The sequence below is a fragment of the Ambystoma mexicanum genome, chromosome 4q, assembly GCF_040938575.1.
Source record: "Ambystoma mexicanum isolate Mex_15411 chromosome 4q, UKY_AmexF1_1, whole genome shotgun sequence".
NCBI lineage: Eukaryota > Metazoa > Chordata > Amphibia > Caudata > Ambystomatidae > Ambystoma > Ambystoma mexicanum.
Genome location: NC_090928.1, coordinates 125,111,956 through 125,130,530, shown reverse-complemented (window position 1 = coordinate 125,130,530; position 18,575 = coordinate 125,111,956). Strand labels below are relative to the sequence as shown.

The 18,575-nt window shown below is 43.8% G+C and overlaps 1 protein-coding gene across 1 annotated transcript in view; it reads right to left on the bottom strand.

Annotated features, from left to right (window-relative positions):
- WDR64 (WD repeat domain 64) overlaps window positions 1-18,575 on the bottom strand; it is a 1,979,698-nt gene that overhangs the window by 1,273,884 nt on the left and 687,239 nt on the right. Inside the window, exon 11 of the mRNA XM_069607651.1 lies at window positions 7,601-7,727. Coding sequence (XP_069463752.1) covers window positions 7,601-7,727 — 127 coding nt within the window. The remainder of the gene's footprint in view (window positions 1-7,600; window positions 7,728-18,575) is intronic.

Sequence of the window (18,575 nt, the reverse complement as noted above, 5' to 3'; positions counted from 1 at the left end):
AACGGATTGGAGGGCATGGAACGGATTAGAGTGCATGGACGGACTGGAGTGCATGGAACGGACTGGAGTGAATGGAACGGATTGGAGTGCATGGAACGGATTGGAGTGGATAGAATGGCGTGACTTACATGGAATGTTTTGGAGTGCATGGAACGTTTGAAAGAGCATTAAAAGGAACGGTTTTGAGTGCTTTAAACAGTCGTAATGCATGGAACAGTCAGAGTACATGGAACGGACGGAGTCCATGGAACTACTGGAGTGAGCTTGATCTCAAACACCTAAGATAAACCACCATATCACATCTCCACGCTTACTCTTTTCTTTACACCACCACTCAACTAGAACACAGCGATACTATGACACCATTCGGTATATCTGTTCTCATACCATCATTTTGCCTCATACTCCCCATCACCCTAACTAAACACTGATGGTTACACACCCTCCAGCCTAGGCGTTCTTCTCAGGCCTAACGCAGCCAGAATAGGTCTGGATAAAAACCTGCTAGAACGAACACATACTCTTGAACTCTCAAACACCACACCTACCGCTAAGAAGCAGCTATCACACGAATGCCACACCAGCTGAACACATATCCGGTGCTCACACGCACCTTTGACTCTCTCTATTCTCTCTACTGACTTGAACTTCGGTTCCCGAGGGCGTTCAACCTACCAGCACCTTGAGATCATACCAATGGTACATAAGGCGCTATATAAATGCAAAGTAACATAGCATAACATAACATAAATGTGGACTTCTGCTGACGGGAGGCACGGGGCCAGGGGTAGACTGTCATATACTTCTTCACTTATAACATTCTCGGTCGCCCCTTTGTGCACTAGGAACTCGTCCCCCATTTTGTTCACTTGAATGAGGAGGGTTGGGCTGTGTTCTTTTGCAGTTTGGTTTCCGAAGGCATACAGATGGCCCCGCTTCTTTGGCTCCTCTCGATGTTTCTTCTTCTTCCTGGTGTCCTCTTCAGATTACGTGCTGGATCTGCTGTGCGCCTGTGAGTGTTCAACAAGGTAGCGTATGTACCTCCTGTGCATGCCTCTCCCTGCTTTGGGGTGGTTTCCCTCCCGTTCCTTCCCCTCTCATTTGACTTTGGTAGATGCAACATACCGCTTTGAAGTGGTTGTCTCCTCCACAGGCTGAGCACTGTTGACCGATGGCTGGACACGGGCCGTCATGTGGGAATTCATTAGCACATCTATAGCAGAACAGTTCACAGTTTCCTTTGGACATTTGGTCTAGCTTGTATATGCTTTCACACTTGCCATGAGTTATTTTGATGTCGCCTAGACCTTCAACTTGGGACGTAAGGGCTGTGTCTGAGCGAGTGAGACACAAGATTTCCTCTAATGTGCAACATTTTTTAAGTAGTCTCTTCCTGAAGTCTGCGCACTCGCAGCCAGCGATGATTTGTGAGCGCAGGGCCTTGTCGTTTCAGTAATTATTGAAATTGCAGTGCTTCATTTTTAACCTCAGCCGCATGACAAAAGTGTCCATGGATTAACCTTTGATCTGTTTCCATTGTGTGGAATATGTGTCTTTTGTAATCTACATTTGTATGTGGGGTGAAATAGTCTGTTAATGTCAATTTGAGGTTTGCATACGTGTCTGTCGTGTCTGTGGGCAGCGCATCTCCTATGTCTCTGACATTGGGGCCTATGGACTGAGTAAGGAGGCTGTGTTTCTTTTCTTCATCCAGGGGACCAATAGCCTTTGATACATACTTCAAAATCTCTCACCCATCTCTTCCAGCGAGGCCCCAGACTGCTGGACTCTGTTAAATCAAAATGCGTGGGCAGTTGTGTAATGAATTCTGGATGGTAAAGTTGGGGCTGGGGTGAGGAAAACGGTGAGTGAATCATCCCCTGACATTGTTTTGTGTTTCTTTTACTAAATTCTCTGCAGGTGGCTTGATGCAGATGGCTTGTGGCATTTCCCAGGGTTGTACAGGGTTAACTGACCTTTTGCACACCTTTTTGACGCTGTAGGCGGGAGAACAACATGTAGTGATGGTAGTACGTGGCTTTCGTTCTGCACTGCAGTGCTCGTGCGCTCTCTGTTGGCCATGTGGTCGTGAAATGCTGTTGTGCACACATGCTCGTATGCAGATTGAATTGTTTCCGGTCTCTGGAGCTGGCAGTGCATGTTTTCTTTACGCACTTTCGGTGCTGGTGCGCTCTCTGTTGTCCAGGTGGAAGTGGAGTGCTGTTGCGCGCAAGTGCGCGTATGAAAATCGAACTGTTTCCAGACCGGGCTACCTCAGGTGCCCTGTGTGGCCACTGCGGCTTTTCCGCAGCCGAACACATTTATTTCCACATTGTATTTTGAATGTTGCTTCGATGGGCGGAGATTGCTCTCACACGCCCCTGCTGACCGGGAGGTCTAGACTTGTCCTCCGCATACCTCACTTCCGAAAGGCTTCTCTCTCTCTCTCTGTCTCTCTCTCTCTGTCTCTCTCTCTCTCTCTCTCTTCCACTCACTCCTACTCTCAACCACCTCCTCCTCCCCCTCCAGAATTAGCTTCAATATCCAACTCACTGACCCCAGCAAACAACAAAATTTGGTACCACTCACTCCATCCCTGGACCTTACATTTAATCTCTCCAATCATGACAAATGTCTCCTTCAAGTAATCTTCCACCTGCTGCACACTCCCCTCTGGTCTCCTTCTCTAGACTCACCCAAACATCTCTCATTGCAAACTGACTCTGCTGGCTTTTATTAGCCATCTTCTTCCTTCCTAGAAGGTTCTTTCAGCTCCCCTTGGCTACACGAATCCGATGCTTCCCTGGGCTGATCTCTATCTAGCTACTCCCAACTCTTCCCATCTCTTTCCCTTGGGGGCTGGGATTTCCAAAAGAAGTCTTCATAAGGGCCCTAAACCCTTTCCTCTTTTCAGCATCAATTTCCTTCCACCCACCCATGCGGTCATTGTGGTAGTTTGTTCTCTGACTCCCTTGAATCAAGTATGCTAAGGTCCACGAAGGATTGGGGGAAAGTGCTCTGGTATCCCATATGTCTATGTCGCTCTCTGCTGGTTCTAGTCCTACAAATCCCTGCTCCCTATAGCATGCCCGGGAAGTCTGCAGAAGGCACTTGGTCATCCATTTGGTTGCATAATGGGGAAGCCTACCCCATTCGCATTTGGGTAATCAGTCCATTCCTCCTGTTTCAGGCTGTGTCTTGTCCATTGGGCCCGGTGCTATTTGGTACTTGTAGTCTTTTGGGTGGTGCTTCCTCCCGGTTACCATATCAATCCCAAGGATCACAGGAGTCTGATGCATGCTGGTAATCAAAGGCTCTTGGGAACAACCTGAAAGAAAAGTGAAATACACCTGGCCAGGACAGAGGCTGGTAGGCATTGGGTCCGTAAAGGAGGTACCAACATTAATTCATGGTTCCATGCAGAATGGGGATTTGGAGACTGTGGTCCCCCTTAGCTCCCCACACCACCTTTGGAGTTATTGTCCCCTCTTCACTGGGCCAACCCCATGACCCTGTCACACCTGTAATATCCTGGGTTACTCTCAATGCCCCAAGAAATGATCATGCCACATTCTACTGCCCCTCAATGCACCATGCCATTCAAATCATCTCAAAACTACACTTGTGACATCCCGTGGCCCGTGAATTGATCTATGTCACATCTCAATGCCTCCTATATTATTCCAAGGCCATTGGATTGTCCATGTCAGATACCATTACCTTATGAACTGCACTATGTCACTATCCTTGCCCAGAAAACTGACCCAGGCTCTGTCCCTTTAGCATCAGATGTGACCCATTGCACTCACATTGCTCCAATGCTGAACCATGTTATTTGCCACTGGGCCCCATTTTGCCAAGGCATTCCGATTGTCCACAGAATACACCATGTCAGATCCAATTGCTCACTGAAATGCCCCATATCACTCTCATAGTTCCCAGACCTGTCCTTTAACATGTGTCCTCTGTGTTGCAACATGACACTTGTAATGTCCTTACATCTGTCACATCTTATTTCACATGATACAAAATAGCATAGTAAGAGCAATTCTGGGACAATAAAAATGTGATCATATCTCTGATGCTAGGCAAAGGCTTCATTGGTTACCGATAGAGGCAAGAATAGAGTTGTGCTTTCCAATCATCACTTATAAGTGCTTAACATAACAGTACCCAGCCTATGTGGCAGATAGTCTGCACAAAAAGAGAATAATTAGGACACTGAGTTCAAATGACCTCGAACTATTAGAAGTTCCCAGATCCAATCTAAGCCTAGTACAAAGAATTGCATTCTGGGTAGATGCACCACAGAGCTGGAATGCCCTGACCATGGACCTCAGAAGCTGTGAGTCATTTGAAAGCTTTAAGAAAAAAATAAAAACTCACTTATTCAGGTAGGCTGCTACTTAGCCCAAATAGTTACTTGTAGGTCTGATTGTTTTTGTCTATTACCAACTTTGTTGGGACTCCAGTTCCAGGCTCCTGTATGCCTCCTGGCCTTTTTGGTTGCGCAGGAATAAATTAATTAAAGTTCAACTAAAGTATGTCACCTCATGAAACCATGTGAATTGATCTGTCATTCACATTGCCCCAACAGTTGTGCCATGTCACATTCCATTGTCCCCTGAATATTCTGAAGTGATTTTCATTGCTGTAAGAACAGCCCATATCACATCTCATTGCACATCATTGCTATGGTAGTCATGTCTGTCACCTTGGCCCCATTCTCCACTTTCCTCCATTCAGACATACACACTTATGCAGACACACACACACACACACACACACACATCCACAAGCGTGCGCACATACACACACATCTTACCTTTGTCAGCCTCACTATATATCATATTGCATATCCCAACTATGGACTCCTGTGACACAGGGATGAATAAGCAGGCAGATATACCTGATAACTATTCCGATTTTAATACAGCATATATGATACAAAAATACAGCGCTGCAATATTTATCTTTTCCTGCAGTGCAATTTTCAAATTAATGCCACCATATCCTTGAAAAATGGTGAGGGCAATTTGATAGTGCTGTGTTACTAATTTGCAACTCATTTTATGTTGTGTATTATCTCTGAATACTTTTGTAACAGCAGAAGTTCTGATTTGGCTCAATGACACTGTGAACGATTGCCATCAGGTAGGGGGGTATAGGTCATAGCTTTTTGATATGTGTTAATTAAAAACATGTTGCAGGTAATCAATCTCATAAATGATTGTCTGCTTATTGGACGGTCCTTCAATAATACATTCCATGCTAAAATCATAGTGAACCCATGTGCTCTGCTGCATCAGTCTCTTGAGATCTGCAGCACCTGCTCTTCAGGGGCACAGGGGAGATTCAAAGGTTGAATGTGCCCTGTTTGACTGCTGCTGTGACACCAAAGTCAGTGCAGAAAGAGGCAGCCTTTAACTTCTGCGCCTCTGATCCAAAACATAATAATTGTGAGACTATTTGTCTAGTGAATGGTAATCTGTAAGAATTAGCCATACCAGGATTTTGGAATGGTGATTGAGAGTGTACACTATCGTTAAAGTTGTGTCAAATTTGTATCATACTCATGCCAACTGTCTCTTTTGATCCTCTGGGAGGTTGGGTAACACCTCCCTTCAGCACAAGAACTCTCAGAATGAGAACTCCTGGGGACCAGGCACATTCATCAGAAAAGGGCCAGCCTCACACCAGGGTGTTGCATGCAAAAGGCCTTTGAAACTGCAGGCTTGGGAAGTGGACAGAGTTAGAATAGTCAAATGAAGCAGACCGGACTGAAAGGAAGGGTTCCTCCATTATGCTTTTATGTGGCCCTCCCCTTCCTTACTGTCTCCTCCACTTCCTGCAGAGCACTGTGGGTTTGATGTAAGAGGGTAAAAACCACTTGTCACAGTGACAGGGATTGGAAGCCTTAAAACACGCTTCCTTTTATCCAATCCCATGTGGCTTTTTACCTTTATAAGGAAAGGGTTTCCCATTCCTTTGTTGATTCCTTTTCAACATTCAAGACATAAATAAGTCATTGGACATCTGTTTGGAGTGCAGTCCATTGCAAATTCCTCCAGTTATGAGGAGATGTCTGACCCTTACAATCTCCAGGGAACATTGGCTTTGGGGCATTGGGATGACTGCTGTTGGACCAAGGCCTGCCATCTGCTAGCTGCAATCTATACTCTGCTAGCTGCACCTGTACTTCAACTCATCACTGGAGGTGAAGGATTCCTGCAGATGTTAGCTAAGTCCCCTTGCCTAGTAGTAAAAGTTAAAGCAGCTTCTTTCCTGTCTTCTACTGCTTCAAACTGTTTACCGCATTCAAAGCCTTCGAAATGCAGGGACTCGCAGTGTTTCCTTTTGCACTCTTTTCGAATCTTGAACCACTGTTTGCTTCTTCAAACCAGTTAGTCACTGCATCACACCAGCAAAGCCCATACCTTTTCTGTCTCAAACACCAGCGTGCTGATGCGGATGGCTTTGAACTCAAGCATCCCTAACAACACATCAAACTGCCAGCCATCTTAGCATTGACCCCAATGCAACTGTCCAGCCGACCCTGGTTGTCTCATTGCACTGCAACACTCGATCAATCATCGAACCGCACAAAGCTCTGCTTCGAACCTGATTTAACACAGACCTGCTGCCTGGATCAATGTGACTCACATCATTGGAACCTGCTTAGATTCGTAAGCACAACACTGAGAAGCCCAGTTTGATGCTGTGAAACAACAAAGAAGAGACTAGGGTTCTTTATCCACAGGTCCACTTTTGGGACAATAGTAAATGCTAAGCCAGCATTTTACACTACATTCTCAAAGACATATCCTTTTAAAAGTGTCATTGTTGTAATTTCCTGCTCTTGACCTGAGCTACATTACCCAGAGGGCTTTCATATTCATGTAATGCCTTTTCACTGTTCTTTACTGTCGTCACATTTATACTGCTTTTGAGAGTATAGCCTGACCTCGGCCCATGTTGACATGAAAAGCAAAGAGTAGGTCTATCTCTTGACTGTGCCTGTTTCACCTTTATTCTTGTGATCACCGTTGGTTTGAAGTAGTGTGAGGGCTGAGTACGCAGTTTAGCCACTGCTCATCTGTGTACTCCTGCAGAGCAGCAGTCATTTTGTCAAACACACAAATTATGTTCAATGGTGAGAGCTAGTTTATGGTACTTTGCTACCAATTGGCACCTCATTTTAGGATTTTTTGTCTGAGCACTTTTGTAAAGTTTTTTTGCCATTGCCACAGTCTGCGACCAGCAGAATTTCCTATTTGGCTCAATCGCACATTTTCTTCATGTGGTCAGATTTGTTGAGTTTATGTGCCGTTTCCGGACCTAATCATATGCTGAACAAGTGCATTGGTTTCCCACTGTTGCATGTGCACAGTTTACCATTGCCTGACATACTTTCGAATGAGTGGATGTAAAAAAGGAATCTGTGCAAAGTCCTGTCACACACATACGTAAGTCTTAATAAGACATTAAGATGAAAAATCTAGCCTTATGTGGCTTTTATGTGTTAGAAATTTGAAAATGTATATAATAAATAATACAAATATTAACATCTAGCAAACAGATCTAAATTGAAATCACTTACCTGTAATAAGTTTGAGGTGTTTGTTGTCGAAAACCATGCCATAAATCCTGCGGTCTACTGGTCCACCACCATTATCAATGAAAACCTGTAGCAGAGTAAGTGTCCAAATGTCCCAGACTCTAAACCCCTATGAAAAAGAACAAAAAATACTTAAATGAATCCAAACGAATAACATGCATTCTATACAAATATTGTGACTAATTCATTAAAAATATCAGTAAAAGTATTATCATAATAAAAGAGGAGTTCATATTCGATGTTGATAGAGCAGCAACAATGGAATAAATTAGTTAATCATTGGCTCACTGCAGTAAATGCAAAAGTCTACTATTTAATTCTCTGCATTGGAAACTTAGTTCCGGAAAAATCACTGACTTCTTGCACCTTGTGACAAAGTCCCATGCAGGAGGCAAGGCAATGGAAATGGCTGAACCATGGGGTTGGGAATAGCCACCCACTCTATAATGCCAGCCAGGGATGGGGTGTATGGAGGGTTTCCAGGCTCCAAAGTCCATCCCTAGCCTTGGTTGAAGTTCTCAAAATGCTGACCAGCCCAGAATGCTAGAGGGCCTTTCTTAGAGATCTGGCATTAAAGCACTTAGGTCTTTATTCACTTCAATTGTTCAACCCTTCCAGAATATGCTAACACAACATAGCCTTTTACACATCAGAGTCAATGTCAGGAGAATCTTTCTTCAATTATGAGCTTGCACGCTGGATCTGTATTATCCATCCCCATGCCTACCTCCTCTCCCTCACCCGTATATCCCTCTTTTTCTGTGAGCAACATGACATATCTTGTACGAATATGGTAGCTAACAAAACAGCAAATAAATAAGACATCAATACAAATAAAAATTCGGACCATAGACTATAATAAACAGTAATATCCAGACTATCTGCAAAGACCAGATTGCAGACGTCTGGGAGACAGTGGTGGTTATGTAAAAAAAAGTGGTTCAGTGAGAGAAGCAAGTCTGCAGCTGTCACATGTGCAGGTATTGGCAGGTCGTGAACCCCTGAATTTGCATACATGGACATGTCTCAGAAACCCAAAACATTGAGTCAATACCAGCAGAAAGAGAACATACAACCCACAAGATGCAGTGACAGTCGCAGTACACCATATAGAAACAAAATGGCAGACCATGCAGAAATAGCATTGCCTGAGACACTCCAATACTATAGAATGAGGTCTGCGTTCCAAGCGCGATGGCCACTCTTTCCTGACGAGCACCTCTCACACCCATGCCTACAGCTGGTCACAACCAAAGGAGGTCTAGGTATTTCCAAATTGTATATATCGGTACAGACCAACACCCCCAATGCAAATCGGTTAAAGAAAAATGGGAAACAGACATTCAAATGCCTATACCCGACGAGAAATGGAGTAGATACTGTGCGCTTACGAAAAAGATATCACTCAATGCCGGCCTGTGCCAGATGCAATTAAAAATCCTGAATAGACAGCACTACACGCCAGCTAAGATAGCCAAATTTGCACCAGATGGCTCGAGCGATTGCCCCAAAAGCGGTTCCCTGCAGGCGGGACCCTTTCATATGTACTGAGAGTGCCCTGTTTTGACGCGGTTCTGGGAGATGGTGGCTGAAATGCTTGTGAAAATTACGCAAATACCCCTGCATTTGATTCCTCAAAAATACTTATTTGTGGATATTGGTAAGTGTTCTGAAAAAACTAGAAGGCTATTCAATGTTTCCTGTGCTGTTGCAAATAAATGTATACTACAGGCTTGGAAAAGCCCCACGCCACCAAATATGAACACTTTTCTGCGCGAATTGACGTATGTTAACGAATGTGAGGAACAGTACGTTCTGACACAACCAGGCACGAGCCTACCAAAAGACATCTAGGGCCCTTTTAGGGTATACCTATGTGAACTGCCTTCGGACAATGAAACCTCTATGTAACCTGTACATTACCAAAGTGATTATAAAATGTACCATTGTATGACATGCTGGAAATTATGTTGAGAAGGTGCTATTGTATCTGTTGTTACCACTAATAAAAAGAAGTAAAAAAAAAAAAGAAAGAAATAGCATTGCCTTGCAGAACCTTGCCAAGACCTAACAGCCAATCAGCATCAAGTGCTGAAGTTGTAGCGTGGGAGCTCTTCCCCCAATCACCAGCTCCATTCACACATAAGTCCCACCTTTAAATAATTCTATGCCACACATCCCGCGGCTGGAGAACAAAATGGGATGGGACATAGAAGATTGTATGGGAGTCAGGAGTACAGTGAAAGAGGTAGAAAGTAGTGCAGTGGCGATGCAGTGAGGAGAGCTGGAGAGCAGAGATGGAGGATGGAGAAGTGAAGGAGGAAGCAGAGGAGGGAGAAGTGGGTGCACAGGAGAGAATGGAGACGTGAGAACAGAGGCAGAAGAGGTGGAAGCGAGATCATAGACAGATGCAGTAGGAGTGAAAGCAGAGGTGAAGGAAAGAAAAGTGTGAGTGAAAGCAGAGGAGGAAGAAGTGGGAGTGGAGGAGAAGGAGAACCACCAAGGGAAAACTGCAAGCAGAAGAAGGAGTAATGACTGCAGGGTGGAGGAGAGGGAAGTAAACATATATGTACAAAGCAGAAGAAGGGAGAAGTGAGACTGGATCTGAATGGGGAACAGTGAGTAAGACAGACTGGAGTAGAGGAAAGAGGGTGTGTGAAAATGCCTAGAGAATGGCACATTGATGAAGAAACAAAAGGATCAAAGAAATGAGGAAGGGGGAGAATTATCAAGGACAGAGGCAAGGAAATTGTAGACAAAAGAGAGAAAGAACCAGGAATAGGAAGAGCACAAAGTAGGAGATAAATTAGAAAGCGATGGCCAATCAATTAGGGCCTGGGAAGACTCCTAGTATTGTGCATTAACTGACCCAGGCTAGGCCCTGACAGCCTCAAGAAGGGAGTTAAGCCAAGAACCCAACACAACACAAGGGTTTGATGTCTGGCCCAAGTAAAGACACCCCTGGCACTTGGGTGGTGGTGCTAAGTGTTCCACGAGGCAGGGACATCCTTCACAATATCCTGACAAGCACTAAAAAAGACAACAAATTGCCTCATTTTTAATTTGATGGTAAATCGGCACTAAATCTGCCAATTCACAGCCACAATCATTTACTGTTACTGCCACTGCATCATATGGCACTACCATGGGATTAAACATAGTGGTATGGTGGTGTAAATCACAATTTTTGAGTCCTCAGGACTCCATGGGGATTTTTGATGGGTTTACAGCAAGTGGTAATAACGCACAGTAAATCTAACGGTTTTTGATCTGAAAGTGAAGGATTTACCTATTCTGTGGCAAAGTAAAAGTGTCAGGAATTCTGCTACCAAAGAAAAGGGAGGTGGTTGTAATGGAATTATGGACACTTTCTAAGCACACTGCCAAACACATAATGAGCAGACCCTCCAGCTAATAGCGATTTTGCGATCCCTCAAAATGCCGCAAAAAAGGCTGTTTTGCGCAAAATGCCGCAAAAACAGCAACTTTTTACATTTTCTTTTAAAAGTAATCTGCAAAAATTACTGTTTTAAAAAAAGAATACTCAGGGTGCCAGGTTCTCAATTTTTTTTTTTTCACAAGAAATGAAATGCGCTAACACATCTCATCACTTGCGCCCCAAAAAAGCGCAGCCCAATCCACAAGGGAGACATGAATGGGCACATTTTATATGCACACCAATTTAGATGGCCTTTTTCACCTCCTTGATCAAATAAAGTGCCGTTTGTCAATTTAAAAGCGCATCCCTCATTTCCAAGCAAGATGCACTTTTAACTGTGCAGAAATTGTAGGCAACCCTACGCGCACGGGATGTGGGGCTGCCACTGCATGACAGGGTCTTTCCTGACCCTGTCATGCATTTCTTTTAAGGTATGAACCGCTGCTGTGTCGCTTGCATTTCTCTTCTTCAAACAGGATAAAAATGCATTTTTTGGGGTCGCATTTTACAGCGGCAGGCACCTGGAGGGCCTGTCCCTGTGAAAGGCGCTGGGAGTTTGCAGAACACTGTTGGGAGAGCGATTCTATTCAAAGTACTGCCCATTTTGATGACAAAATCTATCGAATGTTACAATTTGACCTATTTCGTCCAGTACTATTCGATCGATTTTTATAAATACTGAACATGTGTTGCGGGGGTGTCACACGCTCCCCATGTTCAGTATTTTTGGTCTAGGGTGGTTGCAGAAGTGTTTTTCCCTTTTTCCTCAAAATTGGAGGCAGGGACAGAAAAAAAGAAAATAACGAAAAAGGGACCCTGCGGAGTCGGATCCGACCCACGTTAGAGGGATGGATCTGGCACCGCATGGTTTCAGGGGAAGCGGCAGCGACCAAGCAGTTAAGTAGGGGAGTGGGTGGGGTGGTGGTGAAAGGTACATTTTGGGTTGTTTGGCTGAAGTGCAAATCAATGCAGCGAAATTGACTACGGTCAATTCCGCAGCAAATAATTACACTTCGGTCAAACAACCCAGAACACCATCCAAGGCAGCTGGCCAGCGCACAATTTGCGCTACAGCTCAAGCCTGTGGAAATGCGCCGGTCACATTTGAGAATAAGGTGACCTGCCCATTTCCAAAAATGCGTTGTCTAAAAATAGCATATCCTCCGTTCTTTTTTTGAATGCCCCATTATTTGAGGAACTGGGACAAAATCTACATTTAAAAAAGATTTAAAAAAGGGTTACATTATGAGAGAGAAGGAGAGTGATGGGTGAGATGTGAAGGGATAGGCAAGAAAGCAGAGGGAGAGCAGTGGGTCAGAGGAGGAAGCGCTGCACAAGAGAGCAGAGAAAGCAGTGATGCGGTGGGCCAGAAATCTGAGAGCGAGCAGAGGTACAGAAAGTAGAAGGAGCGTGTGGTCCGCGAGCCAGAAAGCAGAGAGGAAGCGGTTGGCCAGAAAGAGGCAGTGAGCTGCAGATTGGGAAAAAGGATGAGGGAATAGTGCGATAGAATGGGAGAAAGGATGCAAGATGCAGAAACAGCACAAAAGAATGAAGGACTGTATATTGCGGGAGGAATTGTAGAGTGTAAAGGTGTGAGTTGGGAGTATGATTTGGAGTGTGGCAGGGGCTGGGCAGTGCAAATTGTGACTTGACAGTGTGACATAGCACGTGAGTATTTGTATGACAGAGAGAGAGGTTAAGGAATGTAAGTTGTGATGGAGAGTTGGTGAGATGTGTGTGGGTGAGAGAGGTGTGTGGGTGTTTGGGGGATTGGAGAACAAAGAAGGGGAATATTTTCAGCATTACAATTGATAACTATCAATTTAGTTAATACTATTAAATAGGCATGAACATTAATCCAGAAATGTAGCCAAATCAAACACTGTTCTGCCAAGCCAGAGACATCTGGGACTCTTCCTATTAAATTAATACAAAAGATACATAATAATGATACCCTGGCTCTCTTGTAGCCTTTCACTCTGCCCATTTCCTGCAATGTGGCAATCTTACAGCCTCCAGTTAATACAAAATGTCCTGCAAAAATGCCGCAATAAATAAAGGTTTGTGCCGCAAAATTTGCCATTTCATGCCGCAAAATTTGCCATTTCATGCCGCAAAATCCTGGAAGGTCTGAATGAGGCCCAGAAATCAAGAGTGAAGCCCAGGAACACTTAAAATTCCATGTACTGTGAATGACTTTGTCCACCAAGAAAACCGTTTTCTGTTTGGAGAGGGAAGGAATGAAAACCAGTTTTATAAGTTGATGCTTTGTTTTGTTTACTCCCTGTGGCCTCAGAGAACCATATCCCCTACGTGTTGCTGTTTCCAATAAACCACTTTGAATATTTTCCTTGGCATCAAATTGTCTGTTGATCACAAGGCTGTGGGCTATTGGACCAGGAACAATGAGCCAACATTATGTGGCAATATATAAATGTGCTCTTGTCTGGAATGGAACAAAAGGGGCATTGCCTGACACTTTTAATGTATTAAATGGTCTGAGGGAAGACATTACATTTAATTGGACACCTGTAATTGCATTGACAATTGCTGGCAATGTAGGGGTGTTGCTCAAACACCAAACGGGTTGCACAATTTACTAGCATAAGGCTTGTTCTGAGATAGATATTGCAATACATCTAAAAAAAAGACTAAGGTCATGATGAGGACAAACACGAGACTACCTGATAGACTGCACATCTCCTTGGATACAGTGACATTAGAGCAGGTAAATAATTGTACTACTTGGATTTCGATTTTCAGCCACTAACTAAACGAAGGAATGTACGACCTCTCTGGCTCTTATAAGGCTATCTCATGATTTTCTTGTGCAGCATTGTTTCTGCTGCCGCAGTGGTATACCAGGCTAAGCCATTAGGTGTTGCACTTGATGGGGCAGAGCTTTGGGGTTAGGGAAACAGTTCTTTGTTAGTTTTTAAGGCAAGACGTTTGTCCAATACTCATCTGAGGCTCGGGCAAGGCACGCCAGCATTGTGTATGCACCTTAGAGAGTTGGTCAGTAGGCTTTGCGGAACTCCCTAGTTTTATTGGTAATAGATTAAAGAAACGAAGAAATAATCAATAGTATAAAATAATTATTTAAATTATCTTTTATCACATGAAGATGATCATACATCAAACTGGCTAAGACACATTCAAGTGCACTCAAGTTCAAGACTGAAGTTCAAGAGTCACTCAAGTCTATTTGAGAACATTTAGGGTTTTTAGATTTGCAGAAACTAGATTCACCAATGCACTTAAACCAGTTAAAATTAGATATGGGTGGGCAACAGCACTTATATGGCGGGTAATAGTGCCAAGAAGTTATATGAAACAGAATTCACACAGGATGTGAAACATCTCATGTAACTATGATGACATATCCAATAAAACAATCCCATTACATCAATTGACAATTTGAATTGTACTCCTGGCAAAAATCCCACAGTAGCAGATCGGTGTTGGTAGTAGCTCTCTATATTGTTTTATGTGATGAGAAAACAGAAGAGCCTTTAAGTCAGTTTATATTTAGTTGCTCTAAGTTTAAAGGCACACGAGTAAAATAGTTAAAACCCCTCTTCAACTTTCATAGTGTTCAAGATACTTTTTCCCCACTTGCACTTTGTAACAGACATACGTTCCAGGAATAACATGTATAGTTGCAGAGTAGGATGTTAAGGCTCATGAGCATGTAATCAATAGATGTATTTTAATTAAACACTTGAAATCTTTTTTTGGTCATGGTAACTGCACATTTTATTTTAAATATGCAACAATTTGCTATCTGCCCGTTTTATCTTTTTGTGCATGTTTTTCTTTAATACATTTGGGATTTTGTAACGTCCTGTCTTTATATTTTTAATGGATAATTAATCCCATTTTTTGTGATCTGATTGAAGTTATATATAACTATTAAATATATAGAAGTGTTGAGTGGCACTACCTACCCTTCATTGCTAATAGATGAATTCAGTAGATAATGCCCACAGGGTTTGATGACTGCCTTCCTCATAATACATGTAAAATAAAAGATAGAAGTAATTTGGCACTTTAACAGTACGCAGTTTTTTCTTTTAACAAGAGGCAGGACTGGGAAGTCCAAAGACTGAAGGATGCAACCGGTTTAGAGAGAGACAAAGTGACTCCAAAATGTAGGAAACCAATCAAAAGCAAAACACAGGACCTTACCGGGGGCGTTGCTTCAAAAATTTGAGAGGAAGAAGGCTAATGAGCCAGAGGCAGTTAGAGAAACTCTCAGTGGCCTCGCATGACTCCAGTCACGAGACTGCTGCATGGTCAATCAATGTCCATCTGGATGGGCAGTGGGAGTGGGGAGATGCAGGACTGGGAACTGGGAGGTCCGAGAAGTGCAGGATGCACCGGGTGTAGAGAGAGACAAAAGGACTCCAAAATGCAGGAAACCAATGAAAAATAAAATGGAGAACCTTACCATGTGTGTGTCGGCTCACAGATCATAAGAGGAAGAGGGTTAATGAGCCACAGACAGCAAGACAAGCTCTCTGTGGCCTTGCATGTTTCCAGTCATGAGACCCCCTTACCGACCAATTAGTGTCCATCTGGGCGGGTAGTGACAGTGGGGTGAGGCAGGACTGGGAAGTGAGAGGTCTGAGGAGTGTAGGATGTAGCGAAAGACAGGAAATCAATGAAAAACCAAATGCAGGACCTTACCAGTCGTGTGTTGCTTCACAGATCATGCTAGGAAGAGGGCTAAAGAGCCAGAGGCAGCAAGGGAAACTGTCCATGGCCTTGCATGGTTCCGGTCACGAGACCATCACACACTGACAAGTCGGTGTCCGTCTGGGCTGGCAGTGGGAGTGGGGAGAGCCAGGACTGGGAACTCGGAGGTCTGAGTAATGCAGGATGCACCAGGCGCAGAGAGTGACAAAGGAATTCCAAAATGTGGGAAACCAATGAAAAAGAAAATGCAGCACCTTTCCAGGCACGTGTCGTCTCACAGATCATGGGAGGAAGAAAACTAATGAGCCTGAGATAGCGAGGGAAACTCTCTGTGGCCTTGCAGGTTTCAATCACGAGGCCGCTGCACTGGCCAATTGTTGTCCATCTAGGCTGGAGGTGGGAGGTCCAATGAGTGCAAGATGCACCGGGTGTAGAGAGAGACAATGGTACTCCAAAATGCACAAAACCAAAGAAAAACAAAACACAGGACCTTATCAGGTGGGTTGGGTGTCACCTCAAAGATCGTGAGAGGAAGAGCTTGAAGTGTTACTTGTAAAAAGGGAACATGTGTTTGACGCTCTAGAACACCAGCGTAGTTAGGGCTGTAGTAGTAATTAAATCCATGCAGAAAATATCATCTACTGTATGTCCAGCCAAACGAGTGATTCTGTTGATGATTTGTTTGAGATGCACGCTTGTCAAATAAGCACTAAGGGAATTGTCTGGTATTTTGTTCTCTTTCGTGAACCGGATGTTAAAATCTTCTACCATGATGGTGTTCTCATGTTCCACTTCTAGGTCGGCTGCACATCTCTTTGCCAAACTGGGATTATAGGTCGGTAGTCTGTATATGAATAGGAAAAGAGGATAATATGGTGTTTCAATTTGAAGTTGATGAGAAGGGAATTACAATCTTGGATATCAGTTGATGATAATATGAAGTGATTTTGTATGCCATAGCATGGTCCTTCTACGTCCCTCTTTATTTATTTGTTTGAGATTAAAGTCGTAAGGTAGAGTTTCGTGGGACACTATGTTCCAGTCATGTAATAGCCATGGTTATATTTGATACGAAAGCGGGATGTTTGTGGTTTCGGGGGCCCGGTGTCCAGGTATTTCGGATTGTACTTGGGGTTGTGGACTTTTGCTCTCTTGTATTGCTGAAGAGTTCCAACAGGCTCCAGGTGGGGTTGGTCTGTCTAGTATCATATCTTACCTGGTTGTTGCAGTAGACGGCCTTGTAAGGTGCCCCTGGTGATCAGGCAATCAGGTGATGGAGGTACCCTTTGCTAGGCCCATGGCTGGCTGCCCTAGCAAGGCTGTCCTGGTTGAATCTTTGAAGTATGTGGGTTCTGGTCACGAGACTACCACACCTGCCAATCAGTGTCCACCTGGGCGGGCAGTGGGAATGGTGAGAGGCAGGACTGGGAACTGGGAGGTCCGAAGAGTGCAGGATGCACCGGGTGTAGAAAGAGACAGAGGGACTCCAAAATGCAGGAAACCAATGAAATACAAAACACAAGACCAGGTTCTGTGAACAATAGTATGTCTCTGCCTCCTTTGCACAGAAAGTTATGGATTTTCGTGTTTTACTTTGTCATCGACCCATATATTGATCAGGATTCAGTGTGTCTTGTTCTCTTTTTATGATGAAATAGCCTTTTACTGGTAGAGTGATATGAAGGTGGGGATGTTTGGGGTTTCCGGTTCGAGTGTCCGGGTATTTCGGATTGTACTTGGACTTGTGGATGTTTGCTCTCTTGTTGCTGAAGAGTTCCAACGGGTTGCGTGTAGGATCAGTCTGTCCTGTATCATGTCTTATGTCATTGTCTGTGTTTCCTATGTTGTGGTTCTGCAGGGAAACAAACACTGCCATGTCAGGTGCCGGCAGGGAAAAACAGAGCCAGGAGCAATGAAGTGTGGTGTGAGAACACAGCAGCAGCAACAGCAGAACCAAGGGGTACATGGAATGTGGGCTATTACTGGTGATTCAGACAATGTTCCTTCACTCAGACAGAATATGTTCCAAGCGTGCTAATGACAAGTCAAACAACATATGTAGAGCAGAGCGAAAAGCAATGAATGTGTGAAGTTCTATGGGATACAAGACACTCCTGAGATTATGTGAAGAAGTCTAAGATGTTTTGGTGAACGGAAGACAAGAGGCTGGGACATTGTGTCAGTTTCATTCTAGAACGGTGTGACAGAGACATGGTGCAGAATTAAAGAAAGTGTAGCCTACTGAGTAATATGTCCCATGGGCATGATGAAAATCTGAAGTTCACAATGACTCCTGAGCAAGGACAACATTGGGCTTTTTGTTTAGGTGAAAGGTTGTTTAAGGTTGAAAGGTTTAAAGATTCTCTAGTATCCAGGACGTTTTTACTGAGAAGGGGAACAGCCAATGCCCTTTTCAGGTTTGGACGTACACCACCGGATACAAATGTGTTATTCAAATGACACAACAGAGAATAGATCCTGTAAGAAAAAAGCACTCAGGAAATTTCTGAGGGCAAGTTTGAAGAGATTAGGATGTGATTCAGAGCATCTCATTGTGGTATGTTTTTTGGAGAGAGTGTTTTGTGGTAAAAGAGTAAAATCAGAAATAAGGTTGCCTATGGTGATTGAAGGTTTGTGGAGAGGCTGGATGGCTCATGCCTGAATGTCTGAGGCCACGTCTTCACAGAAAGGGACCATTGCTAAGATTTCAGATTTTACAGCGGTAGGTGATTTAAATGCCTGAAATACTATGGAGGCCTCTTTGGTGAGATTCTGGGCAAATTTAGTAATGATGTGCAGATATCTAGTTTTTATTTTGAA